The 20,593-nt window shown below is 42.8% G+C and overlaps 1 protein-coding gene across 13 annotated transcripts in view; it reads right to left on the bottom strand.

The window, feature by feature from the left end:
* Positions 1 to 20,593, bottom strand: part of NEDD4L (NEDD4 like E3 ubiquitin protein ligase) — a 353,635-nt gene that overhangs the window by 3,100 nt on the left and 329,942 nt on the right. For all 13 annotated transcript variants that reach the window (XM_066602536.1, XM_066602537.1, XM_066602539.1 and 10 more), the window contains 10 exons: positions 18,760 to 18,989; positions 17,376 to 17,497; positions 15,346 to 15,416; positions 13,540 to 13,635; positions 12,309 to 12,382; positions 6,519 to 6,579; positions 5,633 to 5,692; positions 4,673 to 4,780; positions 3,295 to 3,391; positions 1,645 to 1,717 (listed from right to left, as the gene is read on the bottom strand). In XM_066602536.1, the coding sequence (XP_066458633.1) occupies positions 1,645 to 1,717; positions 3,295 to 3,391; positions 4,673 to 4,780; positions 5,633 to 5,692; positions 6,519 to 6,579; positions 12,309 to 12,382; positions 13,540 to 13,635; positions 15,346 to 15,416; positions 17,376 to 17,497; positions 18,760 to 18,989 (992 nt within the window). The remainder of the gene's footprint in view (positions 1 to 1,644; positions 1,718 to 3,294; positions 3,392 to 4,672; positions 4,781 to 5,632; positions 5,693 to 6,518; positions 6,580 to 12,308; positions 12,383 to 13,539; positions 13,636 to 15,345; positions 15,417 to 17,375; positions 17,498 to 18,759; positions 18,990 to 20,593) is intronic.

The following is a 20,593-nucleotide window of genomic DNA, read 5'->3' as shown; positions in this document are numbered from 1 at the left end:
TACAGATAAGGAGCAACTTCAGATTTAGGGACAAGCCCTTTAACCCCTTCCCGCTGCAGGGCGTAAGTTTACGTCCTGGCAGCCTGGTACTTCCCACAACAGGACGTAAACGTACGTCCTGGAGATAGCGCGGGATCACATATGATCCCGCGCTATCCCGCAGTGGGAGTCGGCTGTCAGTCACAGCCGGCGTCCTGCTGCAACAGCAGGGGGGGGGGGGGGGGCATCGGAGATGCGCCCCCCGCTGTTAACCCCTTCCCTGCTGCGATCTGCTTAGATCGCGGCAGGGAAAGCGTTCACAGAGGGATTGTGCTCCCTCTGTGTCTCCGGCCGGAACTCGCGATGTCATCGCGAGAGCCCGGCCTGTCACCATGGCAACAGGACGCCAGACACTGGCGTCCTGTATTGCCTATGCCTGAGATCACTGTATAAGCGATAAGGCATGGCAAAGCAGTGGTTAAAGTCCCTCAGAGGGACACAGCGTAAAAAAAAAAAAAAGATTAAAAAAATGAATTTAAAAAAATTTAAAAAAAAGAGTAAAAAAACATTTTATGCTTTTTCTCAGATTAGCATAAAAAAGGTAAAAAAAAATTAAAACCCCACATATTTGGTATTGTCGCGTCCGTAACGACGCGTACAATAAGTTGCACATGCTTTTGACTGTGCACGGAAAAAAACGCAAAAAAAACGCTAAAAAACTGAGGCAAAATCCTAATTTTTAGCATTTTGCCTCACTAAAAACGCAATAAAAGTGATCAAAAAAGCCATATGTACCCCAAAATGGTACCAGTAAAAACTACAGCTCGTCTCGCAAAAAATAAGCCCTCATAGAGCTCCATACATCGAAAAATAAAAAAGTTACAGGACTTTGAATGCAGCGATTTAGAATAGAAAAGATTTCCAAAAAAAAAAGGGTTTTTATTGCTGAAAAGTGGGAAAACCTAAAAAAAATGTAAGAATTTTGGTATCGTTGTAACCGTACCGACACGCAGAAAAAATTGAATGTCTTATTTATGCTGCATGATTAACGCTGTAAAAAAAAAATTAAAAAATCTATGTCAGAATTGATGCGTTTTCTCTCCCTGCTATCATGAAAAAAATAAAAAAAGTTTTACAATATAGTCTATGTACCCAAAAGTGGAACCAATAAAAACTACAGCTCGACATGCAAAAAACAAGCCCTTATACGGCCGCGTCGACGGAAAAATAAAAAAGTTATGGCTTTTGATAAACAGAGAAGAAAATCCGCCCAAAATAGGCCATGTCATGAAGGGGTTAATGGCATTTGCTTTTGTGAAGCTCTACTGGATATTACACATGTCCTGCTGTGGCTGCTGCAGAACATCATAAGACATACTGTTTTTCAGCTGATGCAAAAATGTTGGCAATTAATGGATTTCAGTCAATTGTGCCCAATTATCTCCTCCTTACCATGCAAAAAGAGGTTCTGCAGCAACTGAGGTAGTACAATAAGGAATGCCCTCCCCCCTACTATAAAGATTATTACAAGTCACCCCGACGTCTCATCACCTGTAACATTTGCACTGAGCCTGTAGTTTGCTAGGATTACAGACCTGCTGGGTGACTTATAATATCCTTATAACTTACAGTCAGGGGTTTACAGTGTAAATGACCCCCACTTACCATGTGTGAGCTCTGGGCAGTTTATCTGGGCTTCCCCACTGCTCTATTGTAAACAGCTGAGGACCATTTGAACCTAGAGGGGAAAAAAAGGAGAATTCCAGTATTAAACAAAATCCATTACAGGAGATCAGGCGATACAACGTCTGACAATCGACACATCTGTCACATGCAAGACACAAGAGAAGGTTAAAGAAAAACACCTATGAGACGCAAGGCGAGGACATGAGCGCTAATAAAATATGATACCTAATACATTACCAGTGCTAACTGCATTAAACCAGTTGCCCCATTGGACCCACTGGAGATGAGTGACCACTGCAGGCAAAATGAGGTATTACACTGTGCCAATTAAACAAAGGGGTCCCTGGAGTTAGAACACAGGGCCAATAGTTTGCCATGGCAACCATACACCATACAATGGTGTCCTGGCCTGCTATAGTCTGAGATCACTATTGTGAGCGATAATGCACTGCAGTACAGAAGTAATGCAATGCGTTATAGTGATCACAGCTTTTATGGCTCAAGTCTAGAGATGTCCCTAAGGGGTTAATATTCTATGTTGTGGGACTGCTGTACATTGCTGTGCTGAGACCTCTAGAGCAAGAAGTACTCTTAGCAAACCGGCTAAAAGAGGGTTCTCCCATGAAGGAGCCCCCCTCTATAATATTAATGTTTATATGGTACCAACTTAACAAATCAGAGGCTACATCTATAGACAAAATCCGACATCACATACAGCGAAAAGTTTTGAACAGAAGCAGTAAGGATCCTGCTCACAAGAGCTTACAAACTATGAGGCAATAAGGGTGAGGGTCCTGCTCACAAGAGCTTACAAACTATGAGGCAATAAGGGTGAGGGTCCTGCTCACAAGAGCTTACACTCTGAGGAAATAAGGGTAACAGCAGTGCTTGTTCTGGATGAATCAGTCACCTGCCATATCTGTGTAGGTACAGATATGAGGTACTTTAGATGAGGCGTTAGATTAAGGAATATATTGGGTCTCCCTAAATAGAGGTGTTTTTAGGGCAGACTTAAAACTCTGGGTGTTGAGGAATAACCTGAGGGTAGCGCACTCCAGAGAACTGGTGCAGCTTGAAAGAAGTCTTAGAGATGGGAGTGGGAGGTTCAGTATATGGAGGATATTAATATGAGATCATTAGCAGAATGGAGAGTACAGGTAGGGGGGGAAACAGAGATGAGATAGGACATATAGGCCTCTGCAGCACTGTGGAGAGCTTTATGGATGGGAGTAATGAGTTTATATAGTATTATTTAGTGGATGGGCAACCAATGCAGTGACTGTCGCAGGGCAGAGGCATCGATGCAGGACAGAAAGATAAGCTTGGCTGCTGCATTTAGGATGAACTGGAGAGGGTTTAGTGAGGGAAAGACTGACAGTAGTTAGTTACATTAGTGCACGTTCCCTAATGGGGCTTATATTCTGGCACTGTCCTAATGGGGCTTATATTCTGGCACTGTCCTAATGGGATAACCCTTTTAAAGCTGCCTTGGGCAAGAAGATCTGCCTCGTGTGGCCACCTCCAGGAGTACTCTCTCTGATCAGCTTTGAGTCAAATGATCCGTTCAACAAGTAGGGATTGGCTAAAGCAGACAATCCCTTTAAGAGTTTGCATTCCATCTGCACTAACCATAAAGTTCAGCAAATCCGTTCATAGGCACTCGAGAAGTCCCAGTTACAAACTGCAACAATCGAATACGTTTCTCCGCATCCATCAGCAGCACAGCCTGAAAGAGACGCCGATTAGATAATAGGCAAGAGAGACTAGAAAAAACGTTAACGCTAAGCTTCATAACAAGAAAGGCGTAATACACTTTGTCCTACTGAGCGCAAAGCTTGGGCCAAAGGCGGTTCTACATGACACAAGAAATTTGTACAAGATAAACAATATAATTACAAAGTTACAGTTTGTATTATAGTCCAAAGCTGCACGCACAATTCTGAAGGCTTCAGAGCTGACATTCGCCAGCTAATTACCTGCTTGTTCAGGGTCTTCCTGCAGATATCATTCTATCTAATATTTACATTACATCATACTTTAATATCATGTAGAAAAAGTGAACCCTTCCTTACAATATAGCAACAAATTAGTTGACTGTTTCCAATGCAAATCAGCAGAATTATGAGTGCAGCTCTGGAATATTATACAGAATTCTGTTTTTGATATATATGCGAGTCCCCCAGAGGTAGGACCTGCACTTATATGCAGATATATTTATGATGTATCCTGTCGATTTGCCATGAATGTCTGAGCTGGGAAAACCTCCTTAAATTTATTCAAAGCTACCGTATATACCGGCGTATAAGACGACTTTTGAACCCCGAAAAATCTGCTCTGCAGTCGGGGGTCGTCTTATGCGCCGGTAATTCAAAAAAAAAAAAAGTGTAAAAAAAAAAAATTCATTACTCACCTGCCCCGGCGTTCTGTCGCGCTCCGGCAGGATGTCGCTCGCTCCGGCAGGCTGTCGCTCGCTCCTCGTCCCGGCGCAGCATAGCTTTCTGAATGCGGGGCTTGAAATCCCCGCTTCCAGAAAGCTAATACACACGCCGGCAGCCATGACATCATTGAATGGCTGTGATTGGCTAAAGCGCACGTGGCTTCAGCCAATCACACTATTCAATGACATCATTGAATAGTGTGATTGGCTGAAGCCACGTGCGCCTTCAGCCAATCACAGCCATTCAATGCTGTCATGGCTGCCGGCGTGTGTATTAGCTTTCTGGAAGCGGGGATTTCAAGCCCCGCATTCAGAAAGCTATGCTGCGCCGGGACGAGGAGCGAGCGACATCCTGCCGGAGCGCGACAGAACACCGGGGCAGGTGAGTAATGAATTTTTTTTTTTTTCTCCACTGAATACCGGCGTATAAGGTGACAGTTGGGGGGTCGTCTTATACGCCCCGTCGCCTTATACGCCGGTATATACGGTAGTTCTATTGCAAATACTTTACACAACCAGTTTATTGTATTGGCCATGACCTCCATGCTTAAAATATAGAGACCGCCTTACCTTCCAGTACCACTGGATTACTGGGTGGTTCGGGCAATAACCATTTTTGTACAGCGTGTGCTGCCTCCAGTCATTTACATCCACATCTCCCAGGCCGCACATCAGAAGCTAAAATACAGAATGCACATTAATGCTACATGAGGACTATCACACAAAGTTGCATCACTTATGTTGCCCACACAAGGGTCAATCTCATTGATAATGGGCTGATGTGACCATTAAAACTCACGGCAATAAAGTTAATCTATGGATAGATAACCCAGAGTCCCTAATAGGACTGAATTATGAGGAGGACAAAAGAGACATATATTCTGCGGCCTCAACCACTACCCTTCGCTGTTCCATTAATTCTAATATTGAATGTCTAGAACGGTCTCAAATCTCAATATAACTTGTATCTGTGCATATTGTTCTATCTAGGCCATAGTTGGACCTTTAAAACCACATTGTGTGAATAGGATTTTTTTTTTGCGAACTCATTTTGTAATAAATGCTTTTCGAAAAAGTATGTAAAATTCATCATAAACAGTAAAAAAAAAAGCAAAACAAACAACTTAATAGTAAAAAAGTACAATGATGAAAGAAAACCTGTCATGTCAGTGAGGCCGACCACAAAGCTTTGTAGCCACGGCTCAGCTGACTCAACAAGAACTTGCTTTTGTTTATACTCATCCCCATAGCCCTAATGTTACAGGGTAATGGGGGGTGAGTATAAACAGAAGAAACCAATCATTGGAGTCAGCGGGGTTGTGGATACAAAGTTATGCAGCCGGCACCACTGATATGAGGACATCACAGGTCCTCTGCAAGGGAAAGCAATGAAAGTGTACTAAATGATCAGAGCCAAGCTAAAGTGATACAATAATTGTATATCAAAAAGATACAAATATAATGTTAGAGACTCAAAGGAATTAGTCTGATAATGGAGAAGACTATCACAGAGGAGCAGGATACACATACCTCAAGCTCATTTTCATCAAAAATCTTTATCAAATCAATAGGAATGAGTTCAGTAAATCCCTGGAAGTGCAAAATGCAAAACAATTATGACACAATAATCAGTATTTGAGGTGTTTAATCTTAAGTGCAACTATGAAGCCCTTGATTAGTTGCAACGGGTGTGCTTGAGACGGCATCTGATTTGCAACTGTGTGCTCTTACGAGACATTCTTGCCCATCTAATATCTGCACAGAACTACACAACTGTTTATACTAACCACATAAACAATGCAAGGTTCTTAGTGCACTATCTGATCAAATTATGTGGACCCATCCGCCGTGTCCAGGAAAACCTTAATAGGTTCCTAGCACTAGAGACACTTCTCTTTGGGCTAAAAAGCCTTCACATGGATGGGAACGCTGGATACCTGCTATATACTATCATAGAACTACCTGGGACAGACGGGAAAATGGAGTGCATGACATGTAGGCAACCACTTCTACACAAATGCACATGCTCTTCCAATAACTATATTAAATGTGAAGGTGTACATTAGCTATGGCTAAAACAATTACAGTAACACATGTGCAATTGAAATGGTCACATCCATGGCTTATGCGCACCTTCACATTTCATTTATTGATGGAAGACAAGACTTTTTTGTCGCTTAGGATGAATTCTATTCAGGCGGTTTAATAATTCTGCGGCTGCAGTAGTCATTAAAAGTGGCTTTTGTGCAGAATTTGGAGAAATCTTGTTATATTAGTTGTGCCGAGTTATTCAACTGTTCTTTACTGTTTTTGCAAACAGCTGAAAGTTGGGCAAATAAACTCAATTTGCAATGGGGGGGGGGGGGGGGATATTTTTGATTGCAATTGTAATATAGAAAAGATAAACTGAACTTACTTCTAAAAAGGCGTTCATCTGTTTCTGTACCCGATTCACAAATCTCCACTGGATTACAAGGCTGCAGATTTAAGGAAAAAAAAGTGAGACTGTTACAAAAAGATACAATTCAGTTTTTCTACAGATTTTATGCATTTACGGCTACATGCAGGGCAGCAGCATCTGTATTGGCTGCTTTCACGTCTGCTTTAGGGTCAGTTCAAGGTTTCTGCCTCTCTGATACGTTTTTGGAGGAGAGAAGCTAAAATAAAACTGAAAAAAAGATCCATTTTTTCCCCATTGATTTCAGTGGGGTTTCAAACCTACCCCCCCCCCCCCCCCCAAAAAAAAAAACAAAAACAAACTGGAAGCCATTTCATTAGCGCTACATTTTTTAAAACTGAAAAATGGTACATAAAAAGCCTGCGGGGAAGAATGGCTGAATCAGTGCTTAGCGGTGTCCTGCATCCCCTGCAGAAAAGCATCAAATCTAATGTCGAAAAGCCCAGGGAGCATTGTGGAGGTCAACGACCTGGAACCTGAAGTAGAAGACTTCGGCACTGGACGTTCTGGAAAAAGAGCCAGGAGATAACTGCTGCGGCAGTAGGGACCGAGTAAAGACCCCAGGGAGGGCAAGATTCCTGGTGCTCAGAGTCTATCTCTGTCTGCTGGCAACATTATTTCTTCCCCTGTACCTAGTAGTAGAGAACTAGATATTGCAGCTTTGACCAATGTTTCATTAACCCTTTCTAATCTCCTGCAAGGGAATGCAGGGATTGGGGCTAGGTTACCAGCCATGACATCTATGGATTCTGGGCAGTCAAATGGAGGGCTGGGTCCAGCCTGGGAGCCTGTCTGTTAGACCCAGTTTAGAGAGGACAGTAGGTATCTATACAGACCATCGGAAGGACCGGGTAATTAGTTTGGGTTTTCAGTAACGGTTTTTTGGTCCTGAGTTTACAGATTCAGGTTGTCCATGGGATAAAAATGTAAAGCCTGTGGATACACATCATGACGTTGTTGTAACTAAAACTGAAAGAGGTGGCTGAGGGGCGTGCGGCTGGACCTTATGATAGTCTAAAATTGGTAAAAGTGTGACCATCTCCACTAGGGGTTGTCCCAAAAAATGATTCGAATAGTTTTTGTATTCTTCATCATTGATCCTACCGCACTAATGTGTCACTCAGTGATGAGAATGAGGCCTTAGTCAGACGGGCGTTTTTTCGCGCCATTTGCGGATCGCATGACGGATGCGCATCCGCAAATCGCGTGACCGGTGCGCGCAAGTCGCCCGAAAATCTGCTCCTAGCCGCGTTTCATTAGAAACGGGCCGGAGCTGTCCAGCGCATTGCATTCAATGGAGATGGCAATAGAGCCGACTCCATTTAAAGCAATGCGCTGCGGGGGAGCCCGGGATGAATTGTCGGTAAGGGCTTAAATATATAAGCCCTTCCCTGCAATGCATCCTAAAATGTGTTAAAATTAAAAAAAAATTGTATACTCACCTTCTGCCGGCAGCCGGAGCTCCGTGCGGCCATCCTGCAGTGGGTGTGAAGGGGGTGTGAGTCAGACCTGCCCCCTGATTGGCTCAGCGCTGAGCCAATCAGAGGCATGCCTCACTCACACCCATTCATGAATTCATGAATGGATGTGAGTCAGACCTGCCCCTGATTGGCTCAGCGCTGAGGCAGCAGTCACTCACCCATTCATGAATTCATGAATGGGTGTGTGAGTGTTTTCAGCCTCTGATTGGTCAGGGCTGTGACCAATCAGAGGCAGATCATTCAGCAGGCGGGGATTTTAAAGCCCCACCGGCTGAATAGTGCCAAGAAGCAGTTCAGGAGAACTGACAGCGGCCGCGGCTGGACTCCGGCTGCAGCGGAAAGGTGAGTATACAATTTTTTTTTTATTTTAACACATTTTAGGATGAATTGCAGGGAAGGGTTTATATATTTAACCCCTTCCCGACAATTCACCCCGCGCACGCCGGCAGCCCATTGCTTTCAATGGAGCGGCTGTATTGCGGCTCCATTGAATTCAATGGGCAAACATCGTTCTTCTCTGCCACAGCTGTTACAGCTGTGGCAGAGAAGAATGATTTGTCTTCTATATGTTCTCAATGGGGTCAGCGCTGCTGCCGCCGGCCCCATTGAGCGCATATAGAGAAGAGAACAGGAATCGCAGATCGCAGATAGGTGCGATCTGCGATTTTTTGTTCTATAATTTATCGGACGAGCGCATAAAAAGCGCTCATGTGTCCGATACCATTGCAAAGCAATGGTTTTATAAAATCGCCGGACGCATGCGCAAATCGCGGCTAAAAACGCCCGTCTGACTAAGGCCTGATACTAATCTACCATCCAATGAATATGCTTCTTTTGATTCAGCGTTGGTTTTGTTAAGGCGCTCAGGTCAGAATGCCTTATTAGCTAAAGCTGATATAAAATCCGCTTTTCGCCTTTTACCTGCCAGTCCCTCTGGCTAGAATTCTTTAGGTTTCCAGTATGAAGGGAAGTCTTACTTTGATATCTACCTCTCTTTGGGGGTTTTCTTTATCGCGTTTTCCCATTGAGGCCTTGTCGTCTTGTCTACAGGGGGTTGTGACACCTGAGTTTCCATCAGTTGGCATCATGCACTATTTGGACGATTTTTTATTCGTCCAGATACTCCTGAGTGTAAAATGGCCCTTGCTGTTTTCTGTAAAATTGCTGAATTTTTTGGTACCCCCTCTGGTACATGAGAAACAAAGCAGTTTTCCTGCTTGCTTGTTTGGAATTTTTAGTCATTATTGATAGCTGTACAATGGAAGTTCTTTTACCAAATGACAAATTACAGCGACTACGTAATCTCGCGAGTACGGCTATACGTCGTAAAAAGATGACGCTAAAAGAACTACAATGGGGCAATCGGTCTTTGCCACAAAGGTGATTCTCATTGGTCGCACTTTTGGCATACATTGTTTAGCACCAGTAAGGGCCTTAAATCCCCTCCTTCACATGTGCGTTTGTCTCGTACCTTGAAGAAAGACTTAGCAATTTGGTTAGAATTTTTGTTTGATTTTACCGATCATTCAGTTTGGCGGGGGGATTTTGTTGAAGCCTCAGAATTATGTTTATTTACTGATACATCAGGTACTCATGGAGATGGGGTGTTCTGGGATGGGCATTGGTCGGCTGAGTCACGGCATGTGTCCTGGGTCAACAACAGTGTGACTAAGAATGTAGTGTTACTAGAGTTATTCCCGGTGATACTGCTTAGATCCTTTGGGTCAGTATTTTACTAATGAACATACTCTGTTAAATACTGACAATAAAGATGAGGTTTTTCCCCTTAATTATCTGTCATTAAAATATGATCCGGGCGGAAAATTATTGCGTCATCTTGTAGGTTATATTTATGTTTGAATATTTTGCTGGGTTATGAATGCAGCAATGTAATTACAAATGCCTTGTCTGATCTTCAGATGCAGAGGTCTCGGGAAGCACCGGATGACATGTTGGGCTTGGAGTGGCCAATACATCTATGGGGTCTGATATGGGACTGATGTATCAACCACTGGCTCGTTCAGTCGCTTCCAAGAAATGGCAAGATTATCAATCAGATGGGAAATTAGGGTCAAAATGTTGTTCTGCGGAGTAGATTGATATATTTACTCATGGTGTCTTATACTCTCTTTATGGTCGGGGTCGGTCGTACAGCTATGTTAGAAAATTTAACAGGAATTTCATATTTTCAGACCTGCCATAACGTTCACACAATTAATTCTTATTTTCAGGTTAAACAGTTGGTTGAAGGCCATAAATGTAAGACGTCTGGGCCGATCGTCTGCCTCCTATTTCACTTATTAGGTGAATTAGTATCTGTCTCACCTCAGGTTTTGCCTTTTTATTGCGTTTTTTCTTCAGTGCGCTTCCCGTTGGTGAGTTAGTGACTGGGTCCAAGGCTTCTTTGTTGCCTCTATTATGGTCAGATGTGCGTTTCAGAGAAGCTTTTGTTAAAGAATTGCTGTGTTGATCTAAAACGGATAGATCGGGTCGAGGGGTTTGGATTCAGGCGAACATTTTGGTAAATTCAGATCTATATCCAGTTCATAATTTCTTGGTTTTTGTTGAATCTCGGCCCTTATGTAGCGGTTCTCTAGTAATTCATCCGATTGCTCTTCTCTTTCCCGTTTTCAGTTTATTACAGTTTTAAAGAAATGCTTAGTGTTATCGGGGTTACGTAATGCGCGGGTCACGTTGTGTTCATTCATAAATGGGGCCGAAACAGAAGTTGCTGCCTTGGGCTCTAGCGAAAAAGCAACACTAAAGATTGGGGGATGGGATCCTACACTTTATGCTGTTTGTTCGGCCAACTTTGATAATCGTTTGTTTCTCCTTCCTTAGGTGTTGCAGAGCGATATAATTAGATATAATCGGTCTCTCCTTTGTTTTTTGGGCCCAGAGGAGGGCTTCAGAGAGAAGTTACACTGAGGATCTTACACTGGATGGCTCTCGATTTCACATTTTTGAGGGGGGTGTTCAAGGTTTAAAATAGGGTAGGTTATTACCGGAGATTAAGAGCAAGAGGGGGATTTGGCCCGACCCGAACATTTTAATTTTGCATGCTGGAGGGAATGAGATTGGAAGGTTAATACCTTATATCTTATTTGGGAAATGAAGAGAGACTTCGCAGATCGTAAGGCTACTTTTCCACAAGTTATACTTTGTTTTTCTGAAATTATCCCCCGTCTGGTTTGGGCCTTTCCTGACTCCTATTTCATTGAGAACATTAAGAAATGGAGGCTTTAGCTTTCAGCACCTTGAGTTAGAAGGATTTGTGCCTGGCTTTTACAAAAGCGACTGTCCATTTATCAGACATAACATTAGATAGAGTTAATGTCAATCTTCAAACTACCATTGAGAAGGCGGTGGTGTTGGTTGGGCCATGTCATGGCAAGTGGCGAGTTGTCACAAGCTTCACGCGGGTGTTTCAGTAGTTTAATTCAGTTTTGGACGTGGTAGACTACATGACCAAGTCTCTGGACAGGTTTTATAGTTAACTAATTAGTATTCAAAAAAAAAAAAAAAAAAAAAATATATATATATATATATATAAATAAATAAATCAAGTTGGGTAACCCTTTAAATAAATACCGGGGCCTTTTATAATCCAAACTGTGTGCGTTTCTTACCGATTACTGGTATTTTATTATTCGTGTGTCATGACGCATAGGATCCCTGCAGTGCTGGACCTTTTTCTGGTTTTCCGTTGACAAGATTCCAGCACTCAGTCCTTTATGGAGACTTTCCAGGCTGGTTTTGCCGGTGAGCAGATTTATATGAAATTGCAATTAACCTGCTCTACTACCAACAGTTTCTATGGCGTCTGTGCTAGGATTGGAAATGAAGATGAAACAACCTCTTGATCCCTCGGAAAAGGTTGAGCTTTGAAATATTGAATTTTTATACCCCAAATGATTCAGCTCAGAAAAAGTAATTAGAACAGTGACACAGCCGGGGAGCAATCAGCTAAAAACATGAGAAAATGACATGTAGAACGTGGGAATACATAATTGTAACATTCTCGCCGAGTACCGTTTACACCACACGGCGTAATATCAAGCGGGGATTTTACTGTATATTCCAGAAGTATAAAAATAGCATTTAAAGGGGAACTCCACTCCAATTAATTCCAATTCTAGTCTAATATTTTATGTAGGCACGTCAACAGATGACACTGGTTGAGGGGTCTGAGAGTTAAGACCACCACAGATTTATTGCTGTTGGTCACCAAGTCTCTGATGGTACTACTACAAGGGAAGACACTTACTCTATGTATTCTCTCTTGTTGTCATTTGTCACAACCATCTCTGACCCGTTTGGTTTCAAGTCAACTTGATACGTCTGAAAAACCAAAGCAAACATTTTAATGCATCCTGCAATGACTATTTTCCACCCTCTGGCTTGCAAACATATCAAAAGGAGACAGGCTGCCACTTGTATCCTCAAACCTATTTTGCCCATTTAACGGGGCTCTACACGATTACTAAATGATGCCAGAGGCTGGACTCCGGGTGCGGAGTACAACTTTATTATATCTTGCTTATGTTGTGCATATTGGTAGTCAGAGCAGCACCATGTAACCAGTCCAGCCTCAGCGGTAGCATTTAGTGATAGTATAGAACCTCCAAATAGTTACCCATTTTCTGATACTCTATGCCAGAAGAAAAGCTCAGTGAGACCCCATGAGTAAGAGTCAGCATCCATGTACGATCATCTACTGCGCCTTTACACTCGCCAATTCAGACTCTAAGAGGGGTTGAACGATTTTCATACAATCACTGGTCTGCATAGAATGGTCATTGATTGGCTGCACCTTTTCATCGTTTACACGGGAAGATGTACAGCCAACCAGCAAAAACTTTTATGCTCAGATTACCTGCAATTATACTTCTTTGCTGCCCTTCCAAGGTGATGGTTCCGGGCCCCTTTTCTGGTCGCCCAATATGGCTGCGGCAATTTTCTAACTACACAATGCACAGTGTGTGCCTGCTCTCCGATTGGCCAAGGCTGATCATGTGAGCAGCTCTGGAAATCAAAACGCAGGTATAGTGCATTGGTGGTCTGAAATTACCAAGGCACTGTGGGGATTAGGTAGTTTGAAGATTGCATTGGCCACCTTGGATGGCTGAAAACAGGGCATGGAACTGGCAGATCAGAGGAAGAGCAGAGAAGAACAGCAGCAGGTAAGCCTCCCCTCCCCATCCCCTTCCACTCATATCTGGGGACAGAAGTCTCTCCTTAAGTATTCTCCATAAACTATGTCACATAGTAGCAATATGCAGTCACCAATTAAAATGCACCAGTGCTTGAATACCAATATTTACTCAATTGTCCCTTAATTTAGCCAAATGGAAAGGCTACAACAAAAACACAAATCTGATCTTACAAAAAATACACATCCATAATATTACATGTATTTATCCATCTCCCAGCACATGTCAGATCAGTCTATCATTAGATAGGCATCTCAGATCTATCATACAGGAGATATCACATACCTGACCAAAGTTTTCCTCGTCTATACAGAACCTGAGATCCAGCTCAGTGGGGTCATTTTCTAAGATCCATTTCAGAGAATTGTAATATTCACTATCCTATAAAAAATAAAACACATTCCGTTAAATCCATCACCACCACGTGGATCAGGAGACATTCACAGGATGCGGAAACTTACAATGTACACACAAACATCCAGCTGGGCCCCAACACAACTTAGCAGGATGATGACAGAGGGGCAACTGCAGTTCTAGCTGCTTTTTTGTTGTTTTCTAGCTTAGCGCCCATATGTTTTCTTAATCCATAATTAACGGTGTTTTTCAGCTCCTGAAAATTGATGATCTCTCAATAGGATTGGTGAGGAATATAGCTGCTTGTCAGGCCAGCCACATCCTATAGGAAGCATACAGCTCCATACATTGTGCAGTGGCCTGGCATGATATTGCAGGCACAGCTCCCATTGAATTAAAAGGGATTGCCTAGTTTAAAAGACCTATTTTCATAGACCTGTTAGATAATTCTGAGTTAAAACCTTTTATTCAGTACTCTGCCTCAGTAGTCTGTTTAGTAGGGTTAAAACCACTGACAAGTTCCTTTGAGGTGAGGGGGCCTCTATTCAGGATCCTCATCTCTTGGCCAGAGTTGAGATGCGCTACAAAGAGCGTCCCTCTCTCTGGAGGACTGTCCTGTATAACACATAACCCATTGATGTGCATGGACACTGTGCAATGCTTTATTTCCCCTGTGGAGGCACTGCAGGGATACAGAACACCTACTTCCCAGGTTTCCCCACAGATTACAGCTGATCACTGGGGTTCCTTGCAGGACAATTTGTGATCAACTTCTTGTCAACAGACTCTTCTTACAAGTAGGAGGGTGTCTTAAGTGGAGAACCCCTTTAAGGATGTGTTCACATACTGTGGAATTTCTGCAGCAAAACCGCAGTTTAGAGTTACAGTACATTTACAGCAGAAAATCCAGAGCTTTTTTCCCCCTCTACAGGTGAACAGGATATTTTAAAATTCCTGTTCACTTTAATAGTAAACGCTTTCGCTGTGGAAAATACGGAGCGTTCCCACAACGTCTGAACACACCCTAAAAAGGGATCCTGCAGGATAGCCCCCCCAGTGGGGGTTTTCACCTTCAAGAAAGAATGATACAAGCTGCAGAACCCGACAGACACTTGTATGGATGAGCCACTTTGACTGTGTAAACAATGTAGGGGACATAGTGCTTGTAGGAATCCCATGAACCCCATCATTGTGCTGATCGGAAGAAGTCCTGTAAGTCAGACCTCCAGAAACTGAGCACTGATTGCCTCTACTAAGGATTCACCATCAATGTTAAAGTCCTGAAGAACCTTTTAACCCTTTCCAATCCAATTTGTATCCTGGTTTTCCTAGGGGGCTTACTCTATTTCTGCCATTATACATTGGCGCCATCTGCTGGCTAAAGCCAGTACTGCATGAGGTGACACACTGGATAGGCTCCGACAGCAGAGAGGCTGGCAATATACAGTAAGAGAACCCCAATGGACGTCTTCCAACATCGGAGCTGTACAGCCTTAAATCATAATGTCTTCAGACATCAGACAGTGGATTGGAAAGGGTTAAAGGGGTTTTAGTTCCAAATCTAAATGACGCCTACGTTTCTTCCTTCTTGCATCTACATTCAAAATAAATACTCTGTATAGAGGAGAACACAATCTGGACCCCACAGCAGTCAGATCAGTAATAGGGCTATGTATATGGGGCCTAACACACATGTATTTCCGAACACATTCAACATATTCTTATAGTCTAACATACCACAGATTCCATATCTTTCAATGTTATCTGTTTTCCCAACATCATCTTGTAAAATGGTCGAATAAAGAAACCTGAAGGGAAGCAAAAATTAACAATTATGTCACAAGCTATAACAATACAAAACCCTTATATGATCGGCCATTTTTCAAATTTTTGTTTTTTCATCCCCGCGTTCAAAGAGCCATAACCTTTATATATTTCTATCTGCAGAGTCATATGAGGGCTTGTTTTTGTCAGGTTGCGTTGTAATTTTTAATGGTACAATTTAAGGTATTGAAAAACTTAAACAAATTTTTTAGTGGAATGGAAAAAAAACAAAAAAAAAAAACTGTGCCATTGTTTATTAGGTTTTGGACATGCTAATTCTATTCTGTACACCAGAATAGCGGAGATACCAAATATATAGTTTATGTTTTACTGCTATGAAAAATGAAAAAAAAAAAAAAACACAGTACGCAGCTGTCGCCAAATTATGATAGATTATATATTTATTTTTTTTACTTTTCTGTCAATGTAGTTGTGAGGGCTTGTTTTTTGCAGGGCGAGATATAGTATTTATTGGCACTATTTTGTGGTACATATGACTTTTTGATCATTTTTCCATGAATTGTTTTTGGAAGACATGCACTTTATCACCATGTTTTATAACACTGTGATTTTTGAGCACTGTCTGCTCTATTTTACCGCACCTCATCATAATGGTGGGATGCGCTAAAGCCTGCTGTCGGTCGAAATCGTGGCATTTTGCCAATAGTTTGTGTGAGAGTGGCCTTACAGACGCAGTGATATTATGTTTATTATTTGAAAATTAGGGAAAAGTTTTTTTTCCTAACTTTCAATTTTTCTTATTTTTAAACATTTTATTAAACTACTTTCTCTGACTTATCTCAGTCTCACTAGAGATTTGAATGAGCCTCATGTGGCGCAGAAATGCAATCCTAAACTCTCGCTCACAACCTGAAGGTTGCGAGTTCAATCCCGCTTGGTTCAGGTTGGTAAAATGAGTACCCAGCTTGGTGGGGGGTTTTAAATTACCTGAAAGCCCTGTGGAATAAGTTGGCGCTATGCAAATAATAAGATTTATTTATTTTTATTTGCGATCACTTGATTGCTTTTACAATATGCTGCAATTCTTTGGTATTGCATTAAACTGTACATTTCTATGTTAGTCTACCAAGCACCTCTTCAGCTGCTTAGTTGTGACAGTTAGCATCCAAGTAGTTAAAAGGAGTCTTCAGGTACTAACATATTAATGACCTATCCTCAGAATAGGACATCAATATCAGATTGGTGTGGGTCAGTCACTTGGGATCCTTCCGATCAGCTGTTGGAAGTGCCTGCAACGCTTGGATGAGTGCCGCTGTCACTTCACTCTAAATAAGACAGAGCACTGTACATATCCTAGTGGTTGTGCCTAGTAGAACAGCTCAGTCCCATTCATTTGAATGGAACAGAGCTGCAGTCAGGCCATGTAACTGATGAACGTGACGTCACAGTCCTGAGAAGAGGCAGCGGCACTTGGATCACCATTTCTCTGCATACTGGACACAGTGCCATACATAGTGGCTGTCCCTGGTATTGCAGCTCAGTTCCATTCAGTTGAATGGAACCTAGATGCTCTACAGCCAAGTGACTGATTAGCATGAAATCACAGGCCTGAGAAGAGGTGCTCTCTTCAATCAGCTTATCGGTGGTGGTCTTGACTGGTAGACCCCCATAGATATGATAATGATGACTCAGCCTGAGAATAGGTCGTCAATGTTACTCTTGGACAACCCCTTTAAACTTCCATGATCAGACCGACTGTGCGGCTGATTGTCAGCTGCTTTAGAACAGACAGCATCATTGATTAGGGAACAGACTAAACTCCTGAGCTCACTCCATACCCAACTTTCGATCGCCATACATTTATGGCAGGCGGTCAATAACAGGTTAAAGAAAATTAAAGCCAAGGATTGCACAATTTCATAACCTTCACAGTACAAAAATACTTTAAAAAAGACGAAGGCAGCCGAAATCACTCCACTCACCGTCTAATAGTTTCCCATGGAACACGGCAAGGCCGGCAATCCGCCCAATAAATGTGAAATACGATAAATGGTCTTCATTACAAAGACCAGAGTTAGGATTTATCTGAAGAGTGTAATTGTCCCTGCAGAGAGAGAAGTAATCAATACGTTATAAGCAATGAGTGACTGCACATGTCTACCTTACAAAGTGATCTATATAGCCTCGAGGCCCGGGCAGAGAAATGAGGTCTAACACTGATAAATGTAAGGTATCGAACCTAAGACTGTCAAATCCATGTCACCATCACATAGAAAAGCACTGTGTAACTATGGCATGAATAACGACTTGGGGATATTAGTGGAGAATAAATTAAACTATAGCTACTAATGTCAGGTAGCTGCTGCAAAGGCAAATAAAAATCATTGCATACATCATAGATGAAGCGGATGAGAGCCTAATTTTACAACTTACTAGTCAGACCTCGTATGGGCACTAATGTACCAGGAAGACACAGTAGATATGAAGTGGGTTCAGACATGGATGACCAAAGTAGCAAATGGAATGGCAGACTGTAGTACCCAGAAACTACTTGTGATAGGACAGTAATCCAGGGATTTATTCCAATTGCTACATTTGAAGCTGAGACGACAATATTCCTCTAAGATGAAGAAAATTGGCTTTTGCCTAATGGGGGTCGGTTTGGCTTTCCTCTGGATCAATACCACAAATGATAGGCTGAAGCAAATCCTATTTCAACCTTAGCTACCGCTACCATATGGGTGGAACTACCAAGGTAGCAGATAGAACACACTGGACACAACGACTAAGCTCGGACATAAAGTGCTTAAAATGAGCGATGGAAAGGGGTATTACTTCTTTTCATTATGCCTGTGTTGTGACATCACTGCATTATTTCTGCAACTGGAACATTATGCATGCTTGGTGATAGGATTTCCTCCGTCTGTGATGTCACTGTGACCTTTTTTGTGCACGCACTCCCTGTGCCGGGACATCGCCGCCACGCACCCTCGCCCAGTGCTGGTAAATTATCCCTGTACATTAATAAAACCAAAGTAATAAAAAGTTTTCTAAATACTGAGCTTCCTGCTAAAAGCAGTCTTGATAAAATGGTGTTGCAAGCCAAATTTTCCCATGGGGCCCCATGGTTAAATAGCATGCCCTTCAAAGTAACTTGAAAGGCAAAAATTGCAAAAACAAAAAGAATAATTCATTTTGAGTTAGGTGCCATTTATGTACTCAGTGGGCAGCATGAGGGCAATAAGGAGTAGAAAATAGGGGAAAGGCCTTAATGCTACATTACTGAGAAGATGGACTCCATGTGCTCAGTCCTCTCATCCGCATTTATAGAATCCCAAATAACCACTTTATGGGTCAGTGACTTACGTGGCAGAGTATTCAAAAAGTCCGTAATACGGGTTAAACATTTCTTTGGATAGCAGAAAGAACCACTCGCGGGCCACACCACCATAGTCCAGGCCCTTCTCCGATTCAAATTCTATCCAGAGTCTGGCCTTCAGGACGTCGGGCCTCTTCACAGACATTATTCTTCTGTACGATTCTTCAAAGATGTTGTTTCTATGAAGTTTCATCTCAAATCTATTTGGTATATCAGCCTGAAAAGTGAGGAGGTTTAGGTTACTCATAAGGTTTAGTCACTGTCCGAGTCTATGAGGCCATATGGTGCCAATAATGGCGATTCCTCCCTAATTAGAGCTCTCTGGAGGTTGGTGGCCAACTGTGCTTTTTGTGGCCACCTATTTGAGTCGAAAAGCAATGCATCGGATGGCTCCCCGGGTGACAAACGATATTCTAATAAGAGGACCAGCTTAAAGAAAGAAATGGGTTGCCAAAATAGAGGACACTTTAGACCAGACGTTGGCTGCTTCAGTCTAATAAACGTCAAAATTGAACATTTAACTTTCCATATAATCGTTAAAATGACCCCGACGTCAGGTTTTTCCCTCCTGAACCCTTGGCAGCACTATCGGTCATTAATGAAGTTTATAAACCTATTCTTTTTACGAACCACAAGCCCAACATTGACGGAGAAAGGTGCTTTTTAAAACTCCCATGCGGTAAGTAGGTGGCACGCCCGGACCGTTTAAACTACCGGGAGCCTCCACTGCAAACACGCCACCATTAGTGATCTATGACAGATCTGTCCATTATGGGTTGCAATGGGAAGTATGAAGCTTGAGAGAGGAGCCTGCTTCATACACGGCAGCAATGGAAGCAGTAGTGAAACCCGGCCTATATCGCGTTTCCTGTCAAAAACACCTCCCATCCCTTCAGTAAAGTTGCGATCCTTTCAGCTGCGCCAGAGGATAGGCAAGTGTTTCCTCATGGATTTCAATGGGAAACCTCGCATCCCACTCACATCGTATGCGATGCGACGTGTTTTCCGGCCCCATTGAAAACAATGGGTGATGCATTCCAAGGAAAGGCCCAAAGCCCAAAGGATCGATCATGTATATGACCCCATTCAAAAGCATAGGGTTCATATTCGTGCGGGATTTATGCGTCTTGCAACGCACAATCTCAAACGCTTTTCACGGTCCTGTGATATCGGTCTTGGGCCAGATTCACGCAAATGTATTCGCACACAAAAAATTTGAATGTATAATATGCAGAAAATGGAACTCGATTATTCAGTGGGTTTGTTCACATGGGCCTATTTGGTGTGTACAATTCGGTAACGCCAAAGAATATGCAGCTTGCTCTATTTTCGTGCGCATTTGCGCAATGTACTAGAGCATTGTAAACTTGTGAAACCGTTGGCCATTTCAATAGCTGAGAGCATCAGTGTGCGTTTTTTTGCATATGCCCAAAAAATATAGTGAAGTACCCCGATTAGCGATGAGCGAGTATACTCGCTAAGGCACATTACTCGCGTGAGTAGTGCCTTAGCCGAGTATCTCCCCGCTTGTCTCTAAAGATTCGGGGGGCCGGTGTGGGTGACAGGTGAGTTGCGGCGGGGAGCGGGGGGGTGGGGGGGTGGGGGAGAGGGAGACAGAGATCTCCCCTCCGTTCCTCCCCGCCGTTCCTCCCCGCCGCTCCCCGCTGGCCCCTGAATCTTTAGAGACGAGCGGGGAGATACTCGGCTAAGGCACTACTCGCTCGAGTCAAGTGCCTTCGCAAGTATACTCGCTCATCTCTAACCCCGATGCTCGCGCAAATACGCAACGCCCATTCCGCAAAAATGCGATTACGCTCGTGT

The sequence above is a fragment of the Eleutherodactylus coqui genome, chromosome 5, assembly GCF_035609145.1.
Source record: "Eleutherodactylus coqui strain aEleCoq1 chromosome 5, aEleCoq1.hap1, whole genome shotgun sequence".
NCBI lineage: Eukaryota > Metazoa > Chordata > Amphibia > Anura > Eleutherodactylidae > Eleutherodactylus > Eleutherodactylus coqui.
Note: the sequence above shows the minus strand (reverse complement) of the source record. Positions and strands in the feature narration are given on the sequence as shown.